This window comes from Rhinatrema bivittatum, chromosome 2 (assembly GCF_901001135.1).
Source record: "Rhinatrema bivittatum chromosome 2, aRhiBiv1.1, whole genome shotgun sequence".
NCBI classification, from domain to species: domain Eukaryota; kingdom Metazoa; phylum Chordata; class Amphibia; order Gymnophiona; family Rhinatrematidae; genus Rhinatrema; species Rhinatrema bivittatum.
In genome coordinates, this window is record NC_042616.1 from 493,640,646 (window position 1) to 493,664,759 (window position 24,114).

Below are 24,114 nucleotides of genomic sequence, written 5' to 3' on the forward strand. Positions count from 1 at the left end.
TTGATGGTACCATCCATCAAGCTAGGGTGAGAGAACATAGTAGAAATGGCATGTTTTCTCTCTCTCCCCCCCCCCCCCCCCCACGAGATACAAAAATAGGAATTATCACAGGGCACAATAAGTTTACCATACTATCCCCTGAACACACCACTTTTTCTTATCAATGCGTTAATAACTCATTTTAATGAATCCAGGGGTTAGCCAGATATGACTTACCTGACTGTGTTACAAAGGATATTCATCGTCATGGTTATCTCACTACTTAGCTCTATGGCTGATCTAATTTAGCTGATTAACTTAACCGGATAAGAGCAAATATTGGTACTTATCCAGTTAAGTTAACCGGATAAGTAGCGCCAACCTGATCCACCCACTGCCCACCCACAAATTGACTGGCTAAAAAAATAGCCAGATAAGTGGCATATCCAGCTATCTAGTAGGCCACTGGTTTTTAGCAGCCCATTAGATAACTGGATAAGTTCTACTTATCTGGCTATCGAGTGCTGAATGCTCTTTCAGTATCGGGCCCCTAGTTTTTAAGTTCCAAAAGTCTATTTGGCCCTTGGATTTCTGCATCCCAAAATGCAATTTTTTTTTTTTTTTAATTAAACAAAGCTACAAAGAGCCTCCCATCCTTGGTAAATGTTTTCACCCAATATGTGGGAAGAATAGGAAAATATGCCTACTGCACATGTGAGTTCACTGTTTAAATAACTTGTTCTAGGTCACTTGTAATGAGAGAGGTTAAGGACAATGAATACGCTTATACAAAGTATGAGATATCTTTGGATTGATGCAGTAAACTTATGTTGATTGTCACTAATACTCAACCTTTTGACAAAATCCAGCACTCCGTGTGTTTAGATTTTTATCTGGACTTTAGCAATTCTGCTGATTCTCCAATGTTTAATAAATAAATATTGTTTAGTGATTCCCAGCTGGGTTTTTTTTGAGAGGCAAAGGAGCAAACTAAACATCATTATCTCACCACCCCATCACCATAGTTCAGTTTTTAGTCCAGATTTTCACCTGTGGAAAAATTAGGACTTTTTAAAATAATATACTATTTTTACTCTCTCCCCTAAATCATAAGAAACTCAAATAATTTCTCCTGGATTTTATTTTTAAAAACAGCATACAAAAAGCTGTCTGCAACATTTTTTAAAAGCTAGACCAAAATGAGAGGTTCCAATAGGTTGCTATAAATAATCTGACTGTAATTTAAAGACAAAATTTGTATCCAAAAATAGCATTTAAACAACCATAGATCCAGAAATAGAATGCTTCGAGGGTGGAGGAAAGGAAACAGGCCGAAATACATGTTTTCATTGAAACAGCTGGGAAAGGTCGCTGATATGTTTTTAAAAGTTGGGTCCTTTACTAAAGGGGTTGCTCCTCACACCATACACAGCGTAACAGGACGAGAGGTCACAGGCACCCGGTGTGCCGGGAGGTCCACGTTGTCCAGGAACACCTGCCGCTCCATTGTTCCCTGGGTCTCCAGGAGGGCCTCTCAGTCCTTCACCGCTATGACCAGGAAGACCCTGCTCGCCTGTGATACACAAAGTCACTGTGATTGCTAGTTAAGTTCAATTTTCCTCATTCTTTTACACATTGAGGATTACTGCCTCCATGGGTTTATCTGTAGCTTTCAAGTGCAAAAGTGTGTTTAGCAGGCAAACTCAAAAGTAAAACTACAGGCTCTCGGGTAAAAGGCTGATTTTCAAATCCCCATTTGACCAACACTGAGTGTCTCTTTAACGTCTCTTAGTGCTCAGACTTAGATTTCAGTCTTTTGGGGGCTAGACACTGTGCAACCCTGTGAATTATCTTGTTCATAGTTTTATAAATAAATAGCTTAAAGGGTTTTACAGAGTTTGCAATTATTTGAGGCCCTTTGGCAAGGGTGGGATGTTGTTTTACGACTGTTTTGTTTTCTATTTTAATTGCTTTGACTTACTTCATAAAAATGGATAACCAAATCAAAATAAATAAAACTGCAGAAATCTAATAATTCAGGGACAGATGATGTTTTTTTCTAAAAAGTTGACACAAACATGTGCCCTGCACCTATGCACTGTATTGTTTTTTTTTTTGTTTTTTTTTTATAAAAAGTACACTGTGTTATCCTCCTCAGCTGAAACATAAAACAGATTTTTGGCTAGAATTTCAATGCTGGTGTCTGGAGAGCCTGAGCTAACGTTTTTGCTAGTTTTTCTGACCCTTTCCCCAAAGAAATTGTAAATAATAGTATTCCACCATTAGAAGCATTGTGGGAATTCCTTTCACAGGGATTTATGCACATAATCCCTGCTTCATGTGTGTAAATTGCCTTCTGAAAATCAGCAGGGCTTCTGCAGGGAAAAATAGGCGTGAAACGTAATGGCGTGAACTTTTCCCCACATTCATGCTGGGCATTCCAGGAGATAGAGTTGGTGTGGAGGAAGTATTTATGTGCATACTTTCAATTTTCAAAAATATGTGCAGCAAACATCTATTCAGAAAGTTACCCTTGCGTGCCGTGTAACTTGGGAATGTTTGAAGCAGACTTATGTGCGTAAGTCCACTTTGAAAATTGCAGCTGAACTCTGTGGGTACTGTCTATGGGGGGGGGGGGGGGGGGTGTTGAAAATAACCCTCTGTATTTTCAGTAAGGTGGGTGTACCCACCCTAACCATAATGCTTAAATCCATTGCCTTATTTTTGAAATGGTATAAACAGAGATATCGAGGAAAAAAAAATGAAGATGCCCCATATCTCTCAAAAAGAGTAAAGCAATGTAAACAAAACAATTAGAGGTTCAAATACTTTGGTGCCTTTTATGTGGTTTAAAAACGGAAGGTAACTCACCAAAGGCAGCCACATACACGTTAGAGGGGGTTTTAGATGCCTGAAAGGACACATGTAATTTCATGATGTGTGCACATTTGGCATTACAGAAAAGAGGCAATCCGGTGGGGGCATTTCCAAGGTGTCCTTGGAAACTGTGCAGGCACATTTCATTTCCAAACAAGTCTGCAGGCGGTAGACTGGCTGTTAACACATGTATTTTGCACTATTCTTCTGAAACGAATAAGGGTGCATGTGTACTTTTAGCCGCATACCAACCTGATCTTCAGCCACATGTTTAAAAAGTACACATGCACTTTTGCAACACCACGCCCTGTAGAACACTGTCTCCTTGGTGTGCCATCCTCAGTAGGGAAGCTGGCAGTGTACCACAGTGCTTAGAATGCAGGGCTCTGAACACGGGGTTCTCATACCCTAGTTAAGTTTCCCTACCTACTGCTCATTGCCTGGCCTTGAGCAAATCTCTACAAGGCAAAATGGAAGACACAGACATTTGATGCAGCAGCAAATATATGTAAATTAGACTAACAGGATTGGCCCATGCTGCTGAGCCTGCTCTTATCAATTCGCTGTTGAAAGTGAGCGTGCAGATATTTGCCACCATGTCACGGTTGTAAACTGTCAATCACTGGTGGACTATAAATAAAACATAAGGAGGTCAATATTCAAAGCCATTTAGATCGATAAGTCACAAGTTATCCATCTAACTCCAAGTTACTCATCTAACTCACAATTTATCCATCTAACTCCAGGTTATCCAAGTTATCCATCTAACTTCAAGTTAGTCATTTACATGTTTAGTTTTGAAGACTGACCTCTACAAAACTAGGAGTCTAGTGTGTCACACCATAACCTGAAAAATTTCAATTTTTCATTAAAAAGGTGAAAAATAGCAAGAGATGTATCTTTAGAGATTTTCAGTTCCTCAGTTGACTAACACAGAGTGTCTCTGTAACTTCTCTGTGCTCAGACATAGATCTCAATCTTTGGGGGCCATATAAATTATCTTATTCAGTGTTATATGAGTATAAATAAGAAATAGATTGCCGGATAGGGTTTTACAGTGCTAAGAAAAGACTGCAAGAAATCCCTCTTCCCCCAGTTAACAGGGTTTCTACTAACAGCCTAGAATACACAGGCTGTTGCCAAGGCCTAATAGGCGAACTAGGTGGTAACCTAGGGCACCAGCCATTAGGGGCGACAAAGAGCAGTCATGTGGGGTTGTGAGCGGAGCCTATCCCATTCGCGGCCAAGAGGAGTAAAGACTTGGCGAGCCGCAAGCAGTGCCCATCCTGCTCGTGGCCAAGAGAAGCAGAGTCTCGGCGGGCCACGAGTGGCGCCTCTGTTTGTGTGTGTGTGTGTGTGTGTGTGAGAGGGAGTGTGTGTGTACAAGAGAGCAATTGTGCTAGTGAGAGAGAGGGAGGGAGCCTGTGTAAGGGTGAGTTTGTGAATGAGAAAAGCAACCTAAGTGTGTGTAAGAGAGGGGGGCCTGACTTGAATGAATGAGGTCGGGGCTGGAGCTGGGGGCGGGCGCAAGGCAGAAGGTTTGCCTAGGGTGCCTAATACCCTTGCCCTGGCCCTGGCTGTTGCCACAATAGGATTTTTAAAAATATTAGTGTCTGGAGATCTGAAGATGGCAAAGCAATGTGACAAGGTGATGGCTAAAGCCAGAAGAATACTGGATTGCACAGAGAGAGGAATAACCAGTAAGGAAAAGGAGGTAATGATGTCCTTGTACAAGGCCCCTTAGTGAGGCCTCATCTGGATTACTGTGTTTAGTTCTTTATCAAAAAGGATAAAGACAGGATGGAAGTGGTCCAGAGAAGGGCGACCAAAATGGCGTGTGGTCTGTATCATAAGATATATAAGGAGAGGCTGAGGGACCGAAATATGTATACCCTGGAAGAAAGGAGGTGCGTGGGGAGATATGATACAGACCTTCATATACCTGAAAGGTTTTAACGATGCGCAAACTTTGAACCTTTACCATTGGAAAGGAAACTGTAGAACTAGGGGTCATGAAATGAAACTCCAGTGGGGATGACTCAGAACCAACATCTGGAAATATTTCTTCATGAAGAGGGTGGTGAATGCCTGGAATGCCCTTCCGGAAGAGGTGGTGAAGATAAAAACAGTAAATGAATTAAAAAGGGCATAGGATAAACATTGTGCAATCCTAAAGTCTAGAGGCTGGTAATGAAGAAAAAGATGCTGGGGGTAAATTACATGGAGCGGAGGTTACCATCCTTAACAGAAGGCATTGGGATTAATACCGTTAACCAATTAGCCTTGATGCTTTTGATGCAATTCCAACATTTCTTAATGTGTAGACAAATGGACTCAGGACCAACGGGTTTATGCTCCCGTGTCAGGAGATGGAGACGGAGCAAGCTGACGTCACAGTATGTATAGACCTGCAGTGACCCCAGCCTACCAGTATTCTCCGTCTCCAGCAGATGGTGGACGTGCATCTCCCTTATGGGGATTGCTTTGAGCTTTTTGGAAGGAGAAATTTGAAACTCAGATGTTTGGCATTCCTTCCTTTCTTAAGAAAGCTAGCCTGTGAGATTAGTTTCCCCCTAACAACAGCTTTCAAACAATCCCAAACCGTACCAGGAGACACTTCCTCAGTATAATTCAAATGCAAGTATTGCTGAATGTCACCAGACAAGGATTCCACAAAGGTTTTGACATTTAGCAAACTATCATTTAAGCGCCAGTGCCAACCTCCAGGGGATCTGGAGGGCAACCCAATTTCCAGCCAAATAGGGGCATGGTCAGACCAGGTAATAATCCCTATATCAGTCTTGATTACCATTTCTGCAATGTCCTTATCAATTAAATACATATCAATGCGAGAGTAGGATTTGTGGGAATGTGAGAAAAAGGTATAATTGCGCTGAGTAGGAGTGCCAGATGTCTATCAAACCCCTATTGCTAATCAAGGTTTTTAAAGCCCTTCTATGGATCCTGCCCCCCCCCCCCCTCCTGCAGAACTCGAGTTATCCAGATAAAGGTACCTAGTTAGGTTGAAATCACCTCCGATTATTACTTTACCCTCTGCCCAGGACTCCAGCAGACTAGAAATGTGGTAGAGAAACGAACGCTGCTCAGTGTTAGGTCCATATAGTGTGAGAAGTGTAAACAGAATGTTATCAATTAAAGCTTTTAGAACTACGTATCTTCCCTCAGGGTCCTTTTGAACATCTTTAATATCTATAACAAGTGAGTTAGAGAATAAAATCCCCCCTCCCCCATACTTCCGATGTATAGAAGCAGAGGCCAAAAATTGTTGGGGAAAAAATCTGTTCCAAAAGAGCCGTTCTGCACGTTTCAGTAAATGAGTTTCCTGGCAAAAAATAATGTTTGCCTGACCCCTTTGCGCCTCTTGAAAAAGTAGCTTCCGTTTTGCTGGGGAATTCAGACCCTTAATATTTAAAGAGATTATACAGAGCCCTGCCATCAGGAATTAGTAAGACAGATATACACTCTCCCCCTATTGATCAGCCCATAGAAAAGAATGTCAAAGACCTCATCTGCATCCCTGTGCTTAGCCAAAGATGATGCCCAATTATGCTTTTGCAATAACCGGGTGCTCCCCCAATCCCTGTCCCCCACCCAAAAGCCCTTGATCCTCTGTCTACATTCCTCTGTGGTGGGCCCCCTCCTCCTGGAGGTGTGAAATCATCGGAGTTCTGGCCCCTTCCTCTGAGGATCACCCCGACCTTAATGCAACCTAAATATAAGCAAAACAGTCTCGCCCCCCCCCCCCCCCCCTCCAACGAAGGTAATGGAGAACCAGTCATGGACAAAAACATGTCAAAGTCATCTTACTGGCAACTGGCCCATATTCGCAAGCTGTAAGAGAGACAGTGTCATAGGAGATAAATCAGGGTGATCGTAGAACTGCAAAGATCCACTGTAATGGTGCCACAGGCGCCTGCCGCACTTCTCAACTCGCTGCCATCTTGGTGTGTCGCTACGGAGTCTGGTAGTAGAGTGTGATTCGGGTGCAGCCCCTGCCGTAGCCAGAGGCCTACCAGCAGCCTGTAGAATGTCCGCCGCTTCCTCCACAGTGGATACCCGCGATGTTATTCCAGCGATGGTAAAGCTCAGACCGAATGGGAACAGCCATCGGTATTTGATGTTGTTGGACCGCATGATCATGGTGACTTCACGGAAACTTCTCCGTCTGCGGATGGTGATCAGTGCTAGATCCTGGAAAGTCTTCACTTTATAGTTCCAGCATTGGATAAAGCCCAGTTTGCAAGCCTGCAAGGCCACCTCTTCTTTTTGGGAGTAACTAGGAAAGCAGGCTATAATGTCCCTAGGTCTGTCAGAGCGATTGCCTCCAAAGAGCCATGGGCCCGTTCTATCTTAATTGTTGCCGCCTCCACTGCTACGGATTCGGTGCTGAGAATTTTGGCGTGTATATTACTGAGCACCTGTTTGCAGTTGCTTAGTTCCTGAGATTCAGGCAGTCCCCGAAACCGAAGACTGACTCTCCAAGACCTATTGTCCAGGTCTTCAATCCTGTTCAGGAGGTTGTCATTAACTTTTAAAAGTTTGTCCTGCGCTAACTTGCAGCTGGAGATCTCAGAGGCTTGATCCTCTAAGCGGACCTCCGTGTCTGCCACCCTGTGCCCAAGTGCAGTTACATCCTTCCGTAGTTCAGCCATGACCTCATGCAGCTCGTTTTTTTAACCCTTCCATGTCTCCGCGAAGCTCCCCAAACCACTTAATGAAGTCGGCGCGGCTTGGCTGTGCATCTCCTGCCCCTGCTGAGCTAGGCCCGCTCACCTCTTCAGCTGCGTGTGCAGCCTGCTCTGCTCCATCTAGGCCTGCCTCCATGTGCGATGCTGCAGCGGTAAAAGAAAAACGCTGCAGATCCGTTTTTTTTTCTCTGGGCCGCCATTCTATGGATGGATTGCATTCCTTGTTCTGGTGCAATGTCCATACAGGGGAATGGTACTTGGACCATTCAGCTGCAGGCCATGGGAAAAATTTTCATGGTGCACTCTTTAAATTAAATAAAAAATAATTATAAAGCACCTAGAAATGCAGAATTTTTAGTGGCTTTATTGTATGCTCTTGACATCCATTCTTATTACATAAGAGCACCACCACTCACACTTATGATTGCAAGAACATCTCACCTCCTTTTGCTTGTCTCGTGGCCTTGTTGCCAAATGTACTTTGGTGGTTTGTGAGATACTGCCCACAATACATAGTAAATTGTAATATAGCAGATTTAGTCAGGTCTCTTGGAAGGCCATCTAATGCAGGTGTGCAATGGGAGTTGTATTAGAATTTTTCCTAAAATAAGAAATCCCTCACATTTTACACACAGGTCGATCCAGTAAGGCCGCGGTAGAAACAGTGCGGCAGTGTCAGGCGCACCCTTCCTCCCCGCACCCACAGTTCTCTTCACTAACTCCCCGATACTCTCCTCTAATCGCATGCAAATGCATGCCGTGGCTTTAAAGCGGTAGGGAAGGGTTATGGCCGCGTAACCCATTTTACTGTATAGGCGCTTAATACAGCGCCTATACAGTAACCAGGGTGCGACGGTACCTGTCATTTCAAATGTCATTTCAAATGGCATTTGGAATGACAGGAACCAGGAAGTGTAAAAAAACACGAAAAGTCTTTGTTGCTTCGTCGCTGTGTCTCTCCTCCCGGAGCAGGGCGCGAAAGCAGCCTTGCTCCGGGAGGAGGTGAGGCACAGCGGCAAAGACAGACGGGAGAGGAGAAAAAGCAGAGCCGAGCAAAGCGAAAGCGTGCAGCAAGCCGGCGAAATAGACCTGCGAGCAGAGGCAATAGCAGCGGTTCGGTAAGCCTGGCACCCTCCTTGATGTAGTACGTCCCGGATGCCCCCCCCTCCCCAGCGCGCCCGCCACTACCCCTTTCATCAGCTGCATCCACTGCGACCCGGCAGTCCCGTGAGACCTACAAAAAAAAAAAAAAATCCCCGGCTCCCGCGCCCCCGCACTGGCCCGCCGACTCTACCCCCCCCCCCCCCCTCCTCCCGATCGGGCAAGGAGGCGGCGGCGGCGACGAAAACCAAAGCAATTTTTTTTTTTCAAAAAGCAACATCACACATTGCATAAAATAATTTCTCCAGCCTTAAAGCGACTTACTTTTGGGATCTGTCAAGTAAGTCGCAAAAGTAACTTACTTTTCTGAAGCCATCACGATCGTAGCTCAAGACGAAGATGGCCGCCTGCACAGGGGAAAGCGTGCAATTGGCCGCTGAAGACGTGAGGTCACGTCTTCAGCGGCCAATTGCACGCTTTCCCCGTGTAGGCGGCCATCTTCGTCTTCGTCCGGAGGAGCTAAGATCATGTTCCTGATGGCTTCAGAAAAGTAAGTTACTTTTGCGACTTACTTTTGGGATCTTGACAGATCCCAAAAGTAAGTCGCTTTAAGGCTGGAGAAATTATTTTATGCAATGTGTGATGTCGCTTTTTGAAAAAAAAAAAATTGCTTTGGTTTTCGTCGCCGCCACCGCCTCCTTGCCCGATCGGGAGGAGGGGGGGGGGGGGGGGGGGGGGGTAGAGTCGGCGGGCCAGTGCGGGGGCGCGGGAGCCGGGGATTTTTTTTTTTTGTAGGCCTCACGGGACTGCCGGGTCGCAGTTGATGCAGCTGATGAAAGGGGTAGTGGCGGGCGAGCTGGGGGGGGGGGGGGGGCATCCGGGACGTACTACATCAAGGAGGGTGCCAGGCTTACCGAACCGCTGCCTCTGCTCGCAGGTCTATTTCGCCGGCTTGCTGCACGCTTTTGCTTTGCTCGGCTCTGCTTTTTCTCCTCTCCCGTCTGTCTTCGCCGCTGTGCCTCACCTCCTCCGGGTTGCAGTGGTAGCATGGCGCTGTGAGGGGGGCGAAAGGGTATATACCCATGAACGGATTTGAGTGGGAGCGCTCTGTGAAGCGGGGACATGCCCGTGAGGGGCATAATGGGTGGATGCAGCTGATGAAAGGGGTAGTGGCGGGCGCGCTGGGGAGGGGGGGGGGGGGGCATCCGGGACGTACTACATCAAGGAAGGTGCCAGGCTTATTGTTTTATTGTGTTTGAGTATCTTAAGTGGTGTTGATGGATTTGTTACACAGTCCTAACTCCTACTAGGGGGAGGCGGTAAACTAACAGGTTAAGGCCGCGGCAAAACAGCGCGTTCCTAAGGAGATAATATCAGCGCCCGTTACAGTATCGGAGGGGAATAGCTAATTCCTTCATTATACAGCTTTTTCGTTCATTTACATGCTGGGTGCGGAAAGGGTTAGGTGTTTATTTTAGGAAGCGCTAAGGACGCGTGAAACTGGAGACTGTATGGCTGGATGGCCTTACTCGTCTGTATTGTGCGCTCCCAGCACGTTACAGACGGGCAATCTTTAACTGCACGTTACTGGATCGACCTGACAGTTAGTTGTTCAGGAGAAATGTGTGCTATATCATTAGCTGATCACTTCATATTTTGAGTTGTAACAATGCCAAAAAGTCTGAAATGTATTTTATTTTGTGCAAATTACACACTATTGGAACTTGGAATTATCAATCCGATTTTATTTAAAATTTCAAGATAAAGTTCACTCAATGAAGACAACAAAATAAGTCGAATAATGTAATGTCAGTTTCTAGCCTGGAATAAGTCATCAAGTAAAAGCAGATGCAGAATGTCATTTTCCTTTGGAAATGCTTTTAGAGACCCTTAATTATTAAATTTAAGAAAGAGCTATGTATAGTGCACCATGTGATTTTTGTGTTTTCAGCCTTGATAGCTGAATAAACATATGGGAAACATGTTTTCAAAAGTCATTAGCCTTAAAGGTTAAATTATATCTACTATACCTTTAGGACCAGGTGGTCCCACGTATCCTTCACCTTTTACACCTTTATCACCTTTCAGTCCTGTATCACCTGCATATTAAGCACAAATCATCGCTTATTCTCTGGAAAAAAGAATAACAAGGCGGTACAAAAAGGCACACATGTTGTGATAGATTGGTTGCCTTCAGGCCGATACAGTACAGTGCGCTCTGGTGGAGCGCACTGTACTGTATCGGCCTGAAGGCTAACAGGTTAACAGTGCGCTCCAGTGGCCACCCTCCTGAATCGCGGGCCGAGGAGAGTGGCCCGAGCGCGCGCCGGGAGAGTGGGCGCTCGCCAGCTCTCCCGCGCATTTTTCTGTATCAGCCTGCTTGTGAGCCATGAAAGAATGGAGATTTTCATGTAATATGTAAAAACTACAAGGCTTGGTCATTTCATTTATTTTGAATGACAGCTAAAAGGCATTATGGGCCTTCTTAATGAATGACTTTCCCCATCTTAGCCCAATGGAAAAAAGATCTTTGTTGAATAAGGCCCCATATGTTATGGCTGACCATGCTTTGGAAGAGGTCGATCTGCTGTGCCTGTGGTAGCATACAAGTACATTTTAAAAGGATTGCGTGTATTGGGCAAACAAACAAAAATACGCTTGATTTTATATTGTGTGTGCAAGTGCACACGTACCATTTAAAATATCCCTACTGCGTGTACGAAAGAGAGAGAGACTCTTTTAAAGGGTTAATCTGACACTCTCTAAATATCCTACTGTAAGAGGGGCACTTTTAATTCAGGATGGTTTTTGGGGAGGGCAGTGTTACAAGTGTCTAAAGAGCCTTGCACCCTAGGCAGACCAATGTAACACTGCCCCCCCCCCCTAAAAAACAAAACTTACCCTGAGTTGAAAGTGCCCCTCTTACAATGGCATACATAGAGAGTGTCAGACTGGCCCTAAGAGACTCTCTCTCTCTCTCTCTCAAAAATCTTCAGACTTGCACCTCATCAGAACCAGTTGTGCGGGTAACATGGCACACGTTACCGTGGTCAGCCTTTTGAAATTCAGGGGTTACGCACATACATCTTGGCCCCACTCTGGAATGTGTGCTGGCTTCTTAAAGCTTGCACACAGCCCACATACCCGCGTAGGGGGCTGTTTTTGCACAAGCAATGCTTTTAAAATCTACCTGATAGTGTACCAACATGCAGGCAACCCAAGGTTTAATTTCTCTACTCAGGTTTCTTCTTCTTCCAAGGGGGAACAACGTATAGCTCAGTCATGTAAAGAAATGCAACCTGAGTTCCCTGAACGTTAGTGGGTCCAAGAAATATAGAAATTGGTTCTTTGAAACCATGGAAGAATGGATAGGATGTGTGGCTTTTAGGCCTGTTCTCTGTGGAGAGCTTGCAAAGAACATAGCTGTGATTGCTTCTAACAGGGTAAGGTACCAGTTGTTTGTAAAACCGTGGTTTGGCCTTTGATACTGGACACAGAATAAGGAGGGAAAGAGTACCTTTCTGTAGGAGATAAGATTTTTCAGCGATGAGATAGACTCATTGTGTGAGCTGGGAATAAATTGGGAATATAGGCACAGATGTGCAAAAGTAACCATTGAAAATTAGGCTAAAGGTTAGAAAAATACTAGAATTCTGCAATCATGGATTTACAAGGTAGCACTATAGATAAGGAGGTCCATATTCAGCCATTGGGCGGCTGGCAAAGTTAGCCAGAAAAATTTACTTTTAATTCCATATGCTTTGAGGTTTTGAAGGTTTTTAGATTATGTATATTGTTTGATATAAAGTTTTTGTGCAAAATTCTAGTGACAAGTGATTGAAAAACTAAGCTGAGATACATAATAAAAATGTGTTTTACTGCTTAGACAGATTGATTCCCTTTGATTTTTAGTTTGTTTCATAATTGTTAGGGAATTGTGTTCTCTAGTACCGCCATTCTTTTATTGCTAATGTGTCTTGTAGCCATATCATAGCTTTGTGTTAGAAATCAGCCACCTTCCCAGACTTCTTGGCTTCGGACACTCACTGCAGTACAGGGAGCCACCATTGCATGCTCTGAAGTGTGTATTACTAGCACCCGGCGAAGAGATGCATAGGGCATGCGTGTGCATCTGTGCACACGATTCTGCACATTCTGGCGAGAGAATCAGGTAGTCGCTCCAAAGTTGATGTCATATGCTCAAGACTAATTAGCCTGCCTGGACCTGGCCTCCTTGCCTTGGCAACAGATTTCTTGGCTTGTTTTTTGTGTCCTGCCTTGCTTGCTGTGTTCTTGGTTCCAGATTTTGCTTTTGCCTGCTTGCTGCCCATCTGTAGCATTCAGTAGCTGACAGGTTCTTATGACCTTGCCAGGTCCTTATGACCTGGATTGGCCACTGTTGGAAACAGGATGCTGGGCTTGATGGACCCTTGGTCTGACCCAGTATGGCATGTTCTTATGTTCTTAATGTAATCCGTTTTGAAGTTCTGAAAAAAGTGCAAAAGCAGAAGATAAAAAAAAATAAATATAAATAAATAAATAAATCTTGACCTTGTACCATTCTGGATTCTACTTGCCTGCTGCCTGTCTTGACTTTGGACCATTCTGGATTCTTCTTGCCTGCTGCTTGCCTTAACCCCAGACTGGTCACTAGATTCTGCTAGGATGCGGCCTGCCTGTGCCTGATTGTGTCTTGGTATCTGCCTAAGTCCTGTTGGCTGTCTGCACCAAGGACTCAATCTGAGGGAATGACAGTTAGTATAGGTGAAGACTCCCCATGTTCCTCTTTGGCACTTCTGCCTGTGGTCAGGTTCATTGGGGGTGCTTCTTGCTGCCTCACCACACAGGGCTCCACATCAATGCCTGTAGTCTGAAAGGGCTTATGGAGTGGCCAGAGGGCTACCCCCTCACACCAGCAAGGGCTGCCCTTCTAAGAGTTTGCCAAGGCCATGGACCTGACAGAACTTGCTGTGCTCTATGACATTCCTGGTATGGCACAAAATATACAACAACAGAATGTTTTGGATCAGGTGACAGGTGTCCTGGAAAGGCTTGCAGTGTGAATGGATGCACTCTCCACTCAACTGGCACCTGTCGAAGTGGATTCACATCTGGCTCCAATTCCCTGGGCCGTGCCACTGCCACGTCTCCCTGCACCACCTGGATACAGTAACAACTGGGAATGTTGGGGCTTTATTAATCATTCTGCAAGCAGCTCTGTTTCCAAGAGACAGATCTAAAGTCACATTTATTCTGTCTCTACTGGGGGGATCAGCTTTGGCCTGGCCTTCCCTATTATGTGAGCGTAAGGATCTGATCTTGGAGGACCTTGATCACTTCCTTTGTTATTTCCGGCTCATATTTAATGAGCTCAGAGAAGTGTTTTTGGCTGCATCCGAGCTGTTACAGATTCACCAGGATTCTTGGACTGTTGGCAAATACGCGGTCCAAATCCAGACTCTGACCTCGGAACTACAGTAGCAGCATGGCAGTCTGTTAGCCATCTTTTGTCAGGGCCTATCTCCACCCTTGAAGGACAAGTTGGCTAGATGGGACACACCTAAAGATCTGGAAGAGTTTGTTAGGCTGACTATTCGCCTTAACCTTTGCCTACAGGAAAGAACTAGAGAATGGAGCCAAGCCCGACAGTCCATCCATCTAGCCCCCCAGTCCCAGCATCCAGTGATTCCTCCCATGGCCTCTCCATTGGCCAAAACCTTGGAGGCACCTATGCAAGTGGATCAGCTTCAACTGTCATTGGAGGAATGCCTACACAGAAGGCACCTCAACCTATGTCTTTATTGTGCTGGTTCAGGACTCTACACCGGCCAATGCCCTGTTAAAGCGGGAAAACTCCTGGGCCTAGGGATGGTAAGAGAGGCCACCTCTCCCCAACTCCTATTTCTAGTGAGCATCATCCTGGAGAAATCTGAGATCCCACTCCAGGCGTTCTTGACTACCAGAGTGGCTGAGAACTTCATCGACGAATCAGTTATCTGGCATTCCCGTGTTCCCACCAAACCCCTGGTTACCATTCTCTCGGTGTCATCAGTTTCTGGGGAGACTTTGCCTGATTGAATAGTTTGCCCCATGATTCCACTTCATATATGAATGGGCTTCCTCCACCAAGAGACCATTCAGTTTTATGTGCTTCCCAGGTTGATAAATGAGATAATACTTGTTCTTCCCTGGTTAGTTATTCATCAACCTCGCATTGACTGGGCCTTCCTGCAGTTGGCAAGCCGGGGTCCTACCTGCCACCAGCAGTGTTTAATCCCCATCCAGCCTCCTGCTTTGTGCCTGGACTGTGCGTGCCTCTCTGCCCGATTGCTGTGACAATATATGGAATTCTCTGATGTTTTCTGCCCTAAAAATGTGGATGGGCTACCCCCTCACAGAATTTATGATTGTTCAATTGAACTTCAGTCGGGGAGAGTATACCCACTATCTGTACCAGAGAACAGGGCCATGTCACAGTATATTCAGGATAATCTGGTTAAGGGTTTCATCTGACCATCATCATCCCCTGCTGGTGCCGGATTCTTCTTTGTGGGAAAAGAGGATGGGTCTCTTTGACCATGTATTGACTATCAAGCCCTAAATAAGATTACCAAGAAGAACCGGTACTCCTTACCACTCGTCTCCAAATTGTTCAATAAGCTGAAAGGGGCCCAAGTTTTTATTAAATTAGACCTGTGAAGTGCATGCAATTTGATTTGCATCAGAGAAGGAGATGAATGGAAGACCGCCTTCAACACCTGAAATGGTCATTATGAATATTTGGTCATGCCATTCGGCCTATGGTCTTCCAGATGATGAGAAATATCATTTTTCACATTCTGCTCCATTCTCATGTCATCGTTTATTTAGATGACATCCTTATCTACTTGAAGACCTTGGAACAGCACCGAGCTCACGTTAGGCAAGTGCTACAATGCTTTAGACAGCATCAGCTCTATGCTAAACTGGAAAAATGCTCATTTGAGCAAAATAAACTTCCCTTTCTGAGTATATTATCTTCGCTATAGGCTTCTGTATGGTTCTATAAAAAGCTGCCATTCTTCACTGGCCCCACCCAATGGCTCTCTAGTGCTTCTTAGGATTTGCTAACTACTACTGACAGTTTGTCCGAGACTGCTTTTCCCTAGCGGCACCTTCCTTACCAGGAAGAGAGCCAGTTTTGGAATGAGGAAGCCACTCAAGCCTTCGATCATTTGAAACAGGAATTTACCCACGATCCATGCCTTGGCCACCCTGACCCCACCTGACCATTTATTGTAGAGGTCGACACCTCCATGCTTGGAGTAGGACACATTCTGCTTCAACATTATCCTGCGGATTCTTGTACATTGTTATTATACTATTGTTGTTTTATTTATTCAATAAGTACTAATTGTGTTATGCCTTTCAGCATTATCCACTCTCCCTGTTAATTGTATCTCTCCCTGTTAATTGTATTGCTCAGTTACCTGTATGGGCTCTGCCCAAAAGTTCTTGTTTTTTGTGAACCGATACGATGTGCGAACGGCTATCGGTATAGAAGAGACTTTAAATAAATAAATAAAAATAAATAAACATGACCCTCATGGTGTTCTTGTTACCTATGCTTTTTTCTCAATGAAGTTCTCTCTGGCAGAGAGGAATTACACCATCGGTGAGTGGGAAATCTTAGCAGTTAAATTGGCTCTCGAAGAATGGCGCCACTTATTGGAGAGTACCCAATTCCCGGTAACGATCTACACTGACCACAAAAATGTTGAATATTTGGCTCAAGCCCAGAAGTCGAATGCTCGTCAAGCCCGCTGGTCTCTATTTATTTGTAAGATTTTATCTCTTTTTTATTTGTTTTATTTGTTTTTTGATTTTTAATGTGTTTATGATTTGACGATATTGTGATAGCTGTTTATTTTATATCACCTCATTATGTATGTTTAGTTGTAAACCTCTTTGATCTCCTTTCCTGTTTGGAACAGAGGTATACAAAAGTTTTTAAAATAAATAAATTAAATAACCAATTTGATTTTGAGTTATGGTATTGCCCAGTGGGAAAGAATCTATGCGCTGACATCCTCTTCCATTCTTTCCAAGATGACAATCTACCAGAACCTGCAAAAATCCGCATGGCCACTGTCTTGACCATACCCCTAGGGAAAATGATGGTATCACGACACCTCAGGAAACAGGTACTGAAACGGGCCCATGATTCTCAGATAGCCAGACATCCTGCCCTCGCTAGGACTTTTGAACTATTCTTCTGCTATTATTGGTGGTCTCAGCTGCAACAAGATCTTAAGTGCTATGTGGAATCTTGTCCAACCTATGCCACAAATAAGATGCCCAGAGCCCAACCCTGGGGTCTACATAGACCCACCTTGCCATGGATTTCATCACCAATCTCTTGCCTTCAGATGGCAACATTTTTGGACTGGTGTTCAAAATTGTCTCACTTTATTCCTCTTCCAGCGCTATCATCTGTTCCTGAACTAGCTTGTCTGTTTATTCAGCATATTTTTTGGTTACACAGCCTACCTACCCATAGCCTGTCTGATTGTGGGGTGCAGTTCACCACTCGTTATTGGTGGGCCATGTGCAGCAAATTTGGGATCACCTTGACCTTTTCTTCCGTGTATCACTCACAGACAAATGGGCAAACTGAATGGACTAATCAATCTCTCAAAGCCTTTTAAGGTCCACCATCAACCAAAGACTGGATAACTTGTCCTCCATCCTTCCCTGAGCAGAGGCCTGCCATAATAACCACATCAATAAATCTACCGGCTTGTCCCCCTTCTTCCTAGTATATGGATGCCACCCCCGGATTCTGGTACCACTGACCACCACAATGCCCAACTGCTGAGATCAAGGGCTGGAATTACTAGAACTCTGGCGCGCAACCCATCAACTCTTGAACACGCTGGAATCCATTCCAAAATACAGGCGGATAAGAAATGTCAGCTAGCCCCTCAGTTTCAACCTGGAGTCTTAGTCTGGCTGAGCACTCGCAACTTGAGGCTTCACATGCCATCTCTCAAGTTTGATCCTCACGTCATCAGACCCTTCCCATGATCTGTCCTATAGGCTAGGTAGTTTTTGCTACATATTCACAATTAAGCCTGATACATCACTTTGAATGCATACACAGCGTTACTCTCTGCTTCTACGGCAGGGGGTAATGTGGAAAAGAGGATTAGCATTCATACAACAATCAACAAGGACTGAACGTCATAATCTGGGTAAACAAATAAGCGTGGGGGTAGCTTGCTTATTACGGCGGTTACTACCCTAAACCAATTAAGCCTGATACATCACTTTGAAAGCATATACAGCGTTGCTATCTGCTTCAACGGTAGGGGGAAGTGAGGAAAACAGGATTTACATTCAGACATCATCCAACAAGGCATCGATCTGTGCAATCTTGGTAAACAAGCATCGGGGTAACTTGCTTGATGCAGCGGTTACAACCCTTAACCATAAGCCTTATGCTCACCTTTGATGCAACTCCAACATTACTCTCTGCATCAATGACAGGGGATGGCAGGAAATTTGAATCAAACAGTTACCAACAAGAGCCCTGAAGTTGGTGATTGATGAAACAGATAAGTATGGGAAAATAAGTGTGGAAGCTTGCTAGGCAGACTAGCTGTGCCGATTGATCTTTTTCTGCCGTCATTTCTATGTTTCTATATGTTTCTATGTGTTTTACGTATCTCTGCTGAAACCTGCAGTACTTTTGTGGCCCTCCAGACTGCTACCCCAGCTGCAGGAGATCCCAGTAGAAGAAGAGACACAGTACAAACTTGCGGAGATCTTGGACTCAAGAGAGTCCGCAATAGACTATGGTATCTTGTTGCTTGGAAGGGTTACGGTCCTGAGGAAAATTTAAGGGAGCCAGCTTCTAATCTACAGGCCCCCAATTGCTCTGTGAATTTCACCACTGATACCCAATGAAAGCCAGGCCCAGGAAGCTGAGGAGAGACTTTGGAGAGGGATTACTGTTGGAATTCAGCCACCTTCCCAGAAGCCTTGACTTTGGACACTCACTGCATGGCAGGGAGCCTCGATTGCATGCTCTGATGTGTGTATTACTAGGACCCGGTGAAGGGCGTACATGTGCATTTGTGCACATGATTCTACGCACTCTGGCGAGAGAATTGCGTAGTTGCCCCGAAGATGAATATACATGCCTGACTGGACCTGGACTCCTTGCCTTGGCAACATGTTCCTTGGCCTGTTCCTGGTTCCGGATGCTGTTCCTGCATGTTTGCTGCCTGTCTCGACCTTGGACTGTTCTGGATTCTGCTTGCTCGCTGCCTTCCTTGACTCCAGATTGGTTACTGGATTCTGCATGCCTGCTGCCTGCCTTGACCCTGTACTGCCTCCTGGCTTCTGCCTGTGCCTGATTGTATCTTGGAATTCACCTAATTCCTGCTGTACGTTTGCACAGAGGGCTCAACCTGAGGGAATGACAGTTAGTATAGGTGAATCCTCCCTGGGTTCCATTTTGGCACTTCTGCCTGTGGTCAGGATCATTGGTGGTACTTGTTGCCTCACCACACAGGGGTCTATATTACTGCCTGTAGTCCAAAAGGGCTTACGGAGTGGCCAGAGGGTTACTCCCCTGACACCAGCAAGGGCTGCCCTCCTAACACTTTGTTAATCTAGGCCTTAGCTGGATAATGGCACTACATGCCAGAATGCCCCTGACATATAGCCAAATAAGGTTTTAGTTGGATAACAAGTTATTTGGCTATGTTGGGGGCGGTCAGGTCAGTAGGATTTTTAAATCCCAGCATTTGTCTAGTTAAGTGTCAAACTAAGTAAGGCAAATGCGCTGAATATGGACCTCATGGTAATTCCGAGATCATTATACCAATTTTCAATCAATATCAGATCAATGTAGTGATGTCACTGGATATGGTGTAGTTAACATACTAGCTTGTGTCCATGTATGATAACAGAATAGTGAACAGATAATATCTAAATTCGTGACTCATCTCCAATATAATGTGTAATGTAACACAAAGAGTTTGGAGCTTGCTTTCTTTCTCTCTCTATCATATTTGCTGTAATGAAAAAGTTCCTGATAAAAAGTATAAACTAATTATTCCACGAAGAACATCTCCTTGTGGCATCAAGGAAGAGAACCTTATATTCAGGAGATTTACAATTTACAGTGACTACTAATGGCCAGTGAAGAGCTGCCCTGACGTGTCTGCACCTTGCTCCTCTCGGCCTCTTGGAAGTTGCTGCACGTCCCCATCACTCATACTGTCCTTCACTTCCCTGTTCTGAGGTGCGATGTAACAGGTGAGGAGAAATAGGTAACCGGTGTCAGGCAGTATATAAATGTGACAGCTTATGGGGCAGCCATGGGTTCTAACTGGGTCCAGGTTAGTAAAATGAAATGAAGATATCTTTGAGGAAACAGGCAGTTAAAAGTATTTTTAGGAATAATATTTGCCCATCAGGAAGAGTTTTTATTTATAATAAATCAATTGTTGAACATATGTGACATAGTCTTTGTCAAAACATAATTATATCCATGTCCCAATCTATACACCTCATTTTAAAACTAGTTACCCACAAAAAAACTGCTTACATTATCATGTCTGTGTATCATTCCCCATCCCAATAACTATTGAACTATCCATCCAATTTTATTCAAGTTTGTGCCACAGAAAATAAACCCTAGCTCACACTTTTCTTCTGCCCACAATATTCAGAATCCCTCCTTATTTTTCTTTCCTTTGGGGCAGTGTTTCTCAGCCTTTTTTATTTCATGGCACACTTTCAAGTGTGCTCACTCAGTCCTTGTAGCACACCAAACCAAATTTTGCATGATTCTCACCCCCTTCCTTCCCTCCAACCAGCAAGAGAACAGTAGCACTTTTTAACCTGTGTGTGCCTTGCTCTGCCAGTTTCAATCTGATGCTTGAACATGCAGGGGCAGTGGGTCCTGAGAGATTACAGGACTCCATGCATTCAGTCATCAGATGAAGCTGACAGAGGAGGCGCAAACACAGGTAGGAAGTTCTGCTCGCTTCATACCATTTGGAAGCAAGGAGGGAAGGAGGTAAGGTTGAGGACACCATATTTCTAATAGGATAGTCTGGGCCACTTGTTCCCTGTAGTGTCAGAGGTAGTTCTGTAATGAGACAGGATGAGGCAAAGTACCTCCAAAATATCCCTGTGGCAGCCACCTTGCCAGCAGGAAGACCTGTGCCACAGAGGCAATTGAAGATGTGCTAGTGGGGTTTCCACACTCCACCAGCAGGAAGAGGCCCTGTACGATGGAGTCATTTCATGACACGCTGGCAGGGTTCCCACCCCTCAACAGCGATAAGAGGCCATGCACAGTGTTATTATCTGATGCACTGGCGGGGTTCCCATCCCCTGCCAGCGAGAAGAGGCCCCACATGGCAGCCCAGCATGGGCCTAATGGTGACCTGCTGGCAGGTTTCCTGCACCCAGCTGGGAAGAAGAAGCAGAGGATGAAGATGACGACCTTTGCGAGAGGGGTGAGTTATATGACAGGTTGTGACTGAGTGAAGGGAAGGGATATGAGTTAAGGAAGGAAAGGGGGGTGAGAGTGAGGGATGGAAAAGGGGCTGGGAGGGGAGGGAGTGAGGGTAGTGAGTGACTGAGAGGATAAGGAGGGTTGAGTGGCAGGAGTGAGTGGGAGTGACTGCAAGGGGAGGAAAAGGAAGGGAGTGAGGGGGTGAAGGGGATATTAGAGAGGGAAGAGGATGAGAATGGAAGGGAAGAAGGTGAAGGTGAAGGAGGAGAATGACAGAAGGAAGGGAAAGGATGTGAGTGTAGCTGAATGACAGAAGGAGGGTGAGGAGAGGTGAGTGACTAAGAGAGAAGGATGGTGAGTAGAGGCAAGTTACTGAGAGGGAAGCCAAGGGGAATTGAGTGGCGGTGAGTAACTACGAGGGAAGGAAAGGGGATTGAGTGGCAGGTGAGTGGCTGAGAGGGAAGGGAAAGGAAGTGAGAGGGAAGGGAAGAGGTGAGTGACAAAGGATGAAAGAGAGATGAGAGTACAGGAAGGGGATGAGAAGAAGGAAGGGAGGTGAATGACTGAGAGGAAAGGGAAGGCGGTGAATGGAGATGAGTGATAGAGGGGAGAGAAGGTTGAGTGGAGGTGAGTGACAGAGAGGAGGGAAGGAGGGTAAGTGGAGATGAGTGACTGAGAGGGGAGTGAGAGGAAAAGAGGGTAGAAGGGAATGTGTGTACATAAGTGAGAAAGGAGAAAGTCTGTGTGTTCTCTCCTCCCCTGTCCCCACCTCCCCTCTGCTAATCCATGACAATCTTAGGATGACTGGAAATCAAAAGTTCTCATATATGGAGAGGCGGAATTTTTTTTATTCTTATTGTTGTAATTGGGTGTAATTTGCTGTTTTGAAATATTTAATTGATTTTTGGGAAATGTTTAAAGTTTTTTTTAATCCTTATTCTTAATTATTAGATGTTCTATTCATCATCTGTTTTGAAATATTATTTTTATTAGTATGATTTAGTTTTTATGAGTGATGATTTATATTTCTTAATTTTGTTTTATGAGGAGCTATGATATTTCTGTTTTTGCATTATTCCACTGCATATGAGTCTGGCTTGTAGTAGTTTTCATTTCAGTTTTTATTGTCTTTTTATTCTTATCTGGTGAATGTCTAAGAACATAAGAAAATGCCATACTGGGTCAGACCAAGGGTCCATCAAGCCCAGCATCCTGTCTCCAACAGTGGCCAATCCAGGCCACAAGAACCTGGCAAGTACCCAAAAACCAAGACTATTCCATGTTACCATTGATAATGGCAGTGGTTATTCTCTAAGTGAACTTAATAGCAGGTAATGGACTTCTCCTCCAAGAACCTATCCAATCCTTTTTTTAACACAGCTATACTAACTGCACTAACCACAACCTCTGGCAACAAATTCCAGAGTTTAATTGTCCGTTGAGTAAAAAAGAACTTTCTCCGATTAGTTTTAAATGTGCCCCATGCTAACTTCATGGAGTGCCCCCTAGTCTTTCTAGTATCCGAAAGAGTAAATAACCGATTCACATCTACCCGTTCTAGACCTCTCATAATTTTAAACATCTCTATCATATCCCCCCTCAGCCGTCTCTTCTCCAAGCTGAAAAGTCCTAACCTCTTTAGTCTTTCCTCATAGGGGAGCTGTTCCATCTGTCTGTGTTCTGCATTTGTAATCGAGATGAGGTATTCTGCTAGCATTTAATTTCTGTGTAGGTATCTATAGCAGCCTGGCTTATTCTAATAGGAGATGTATTGGTATTTTAGGACTTGGAGTAAAATTTGCAGTGTTGTCTTTTCATAGATTGTTACTGTTTGAGTGCTGGCAGTTAGTGTTATTTTGGTGTGAGAGTTTTACTATATTGTAATTCATTTACTCTGACTTTCTGAGGCCTACATCCAAAGTGCTTTACAATAGGCCTAATAACATTTGGGTTCCAAGTGTATTTTTGCAGGATTTTCTGGTTAGCCACAGCAGTGCATATAAATATAATATAAATATTGTTGTAAGTGATATTTTTATCTCAGAAGACTGTACTCAAGTTGTTTTAAATGTAAAATCTTCCTTTTTGGGTTTGGGAAGTGGTTAATAGGAAATGTATTTCAAATTTCTTTTTTTTTTATTAATTTTTACCAAAGAAATAAGAAGATCAACAAACACATTTTGATGCATATGGTAGTGGATTGCTGAGCTCACCACCATGCGCTTCTTGTCTTTACAATTGACATTATTCCAGCTAACAACTTATAAAGGAAGAAACCTACAAACCCTGGTGTGTCCCTCCTGCCCCTTTCCCTCCACCCATCTCCCCTCCCCCCCCCATTATACAGCAACAGTTAGGAAGGTCAGTGTTTCAATACAACATAAGCATAGATGGCAACACCCAGCTCACAATCATAATGTATCCTAATCCTAATCCTGTCAATAAACTGAGCGCCCTGGGGTAGATTTTAAAAATTTACGCAATTGCGTACTTTTGTTCGCGCACCAGGCACGAACAAAAGTACGCTGGATTTTATAAGATACGCGTGTAGCCGCGCGTATCTTATAAAATCCGGGGTCGGCGCGCGCAAGGGGGTGCACACTTGTGCAACCTGCGTGCGCCGAGCCCAGCGCGCGCTGCCTGTTCCCTCCGAGGCCGCTCTGATTTCGGAACGGCCTCGGAGGGAACTTTCCTTCGCCCTCCCCCCACCTTCCCCTCCCTTCCCCTCCCTTCCCCTACCTAACCCAACCCCCCGGCCCTATCTAAACCCCCCCGTTACCTTTGTTGGAAGATTTACGCCTGCTAAAAGCAGATGTAAATCTGCACGCGCCAGCGGGCTGCTGGCACGCCGTCACCCGACCCGGGGGCTGGTCCGGAGGCCTCGACCATGCCCCCGGGCCGGCGCCATGCCCCCGGGCATGCCCACGGGCA

At 44.8% G+C, this 24,114-nt stretch overlaps 1 protein-coding gene across 1 annotated transcript in view; it reads right to left on the reverse strand.

The window, feature by feature from the left end:
• Positions 1-1,206: 1,206 nt before the first annotated feature.
• Positions 1,207-24,114, reverse strand: part of LOC115083340 (collagen alpha-1(XXI) chain-like) — a 178,615-nt gene continuing 155,707 nt past the window's right edge. The window contains exons 20-21 of the mRNA XM_029587142.1: positions 10,697-10,765; positions 1,207-1,552 (exon numbers count right to left, since the gene is read on the reverse strand). Coding sequence (XP_029443002.1) covers positions 1,362-1,552; positions 10,697-10,765 — 260 coding nt within the window. The 3' untranslated portion in view covers positions 1,207-1,361. The remainder of the gene's footprint in view (positions 1,553-10,696; positions 10,766-24,114) is intronic.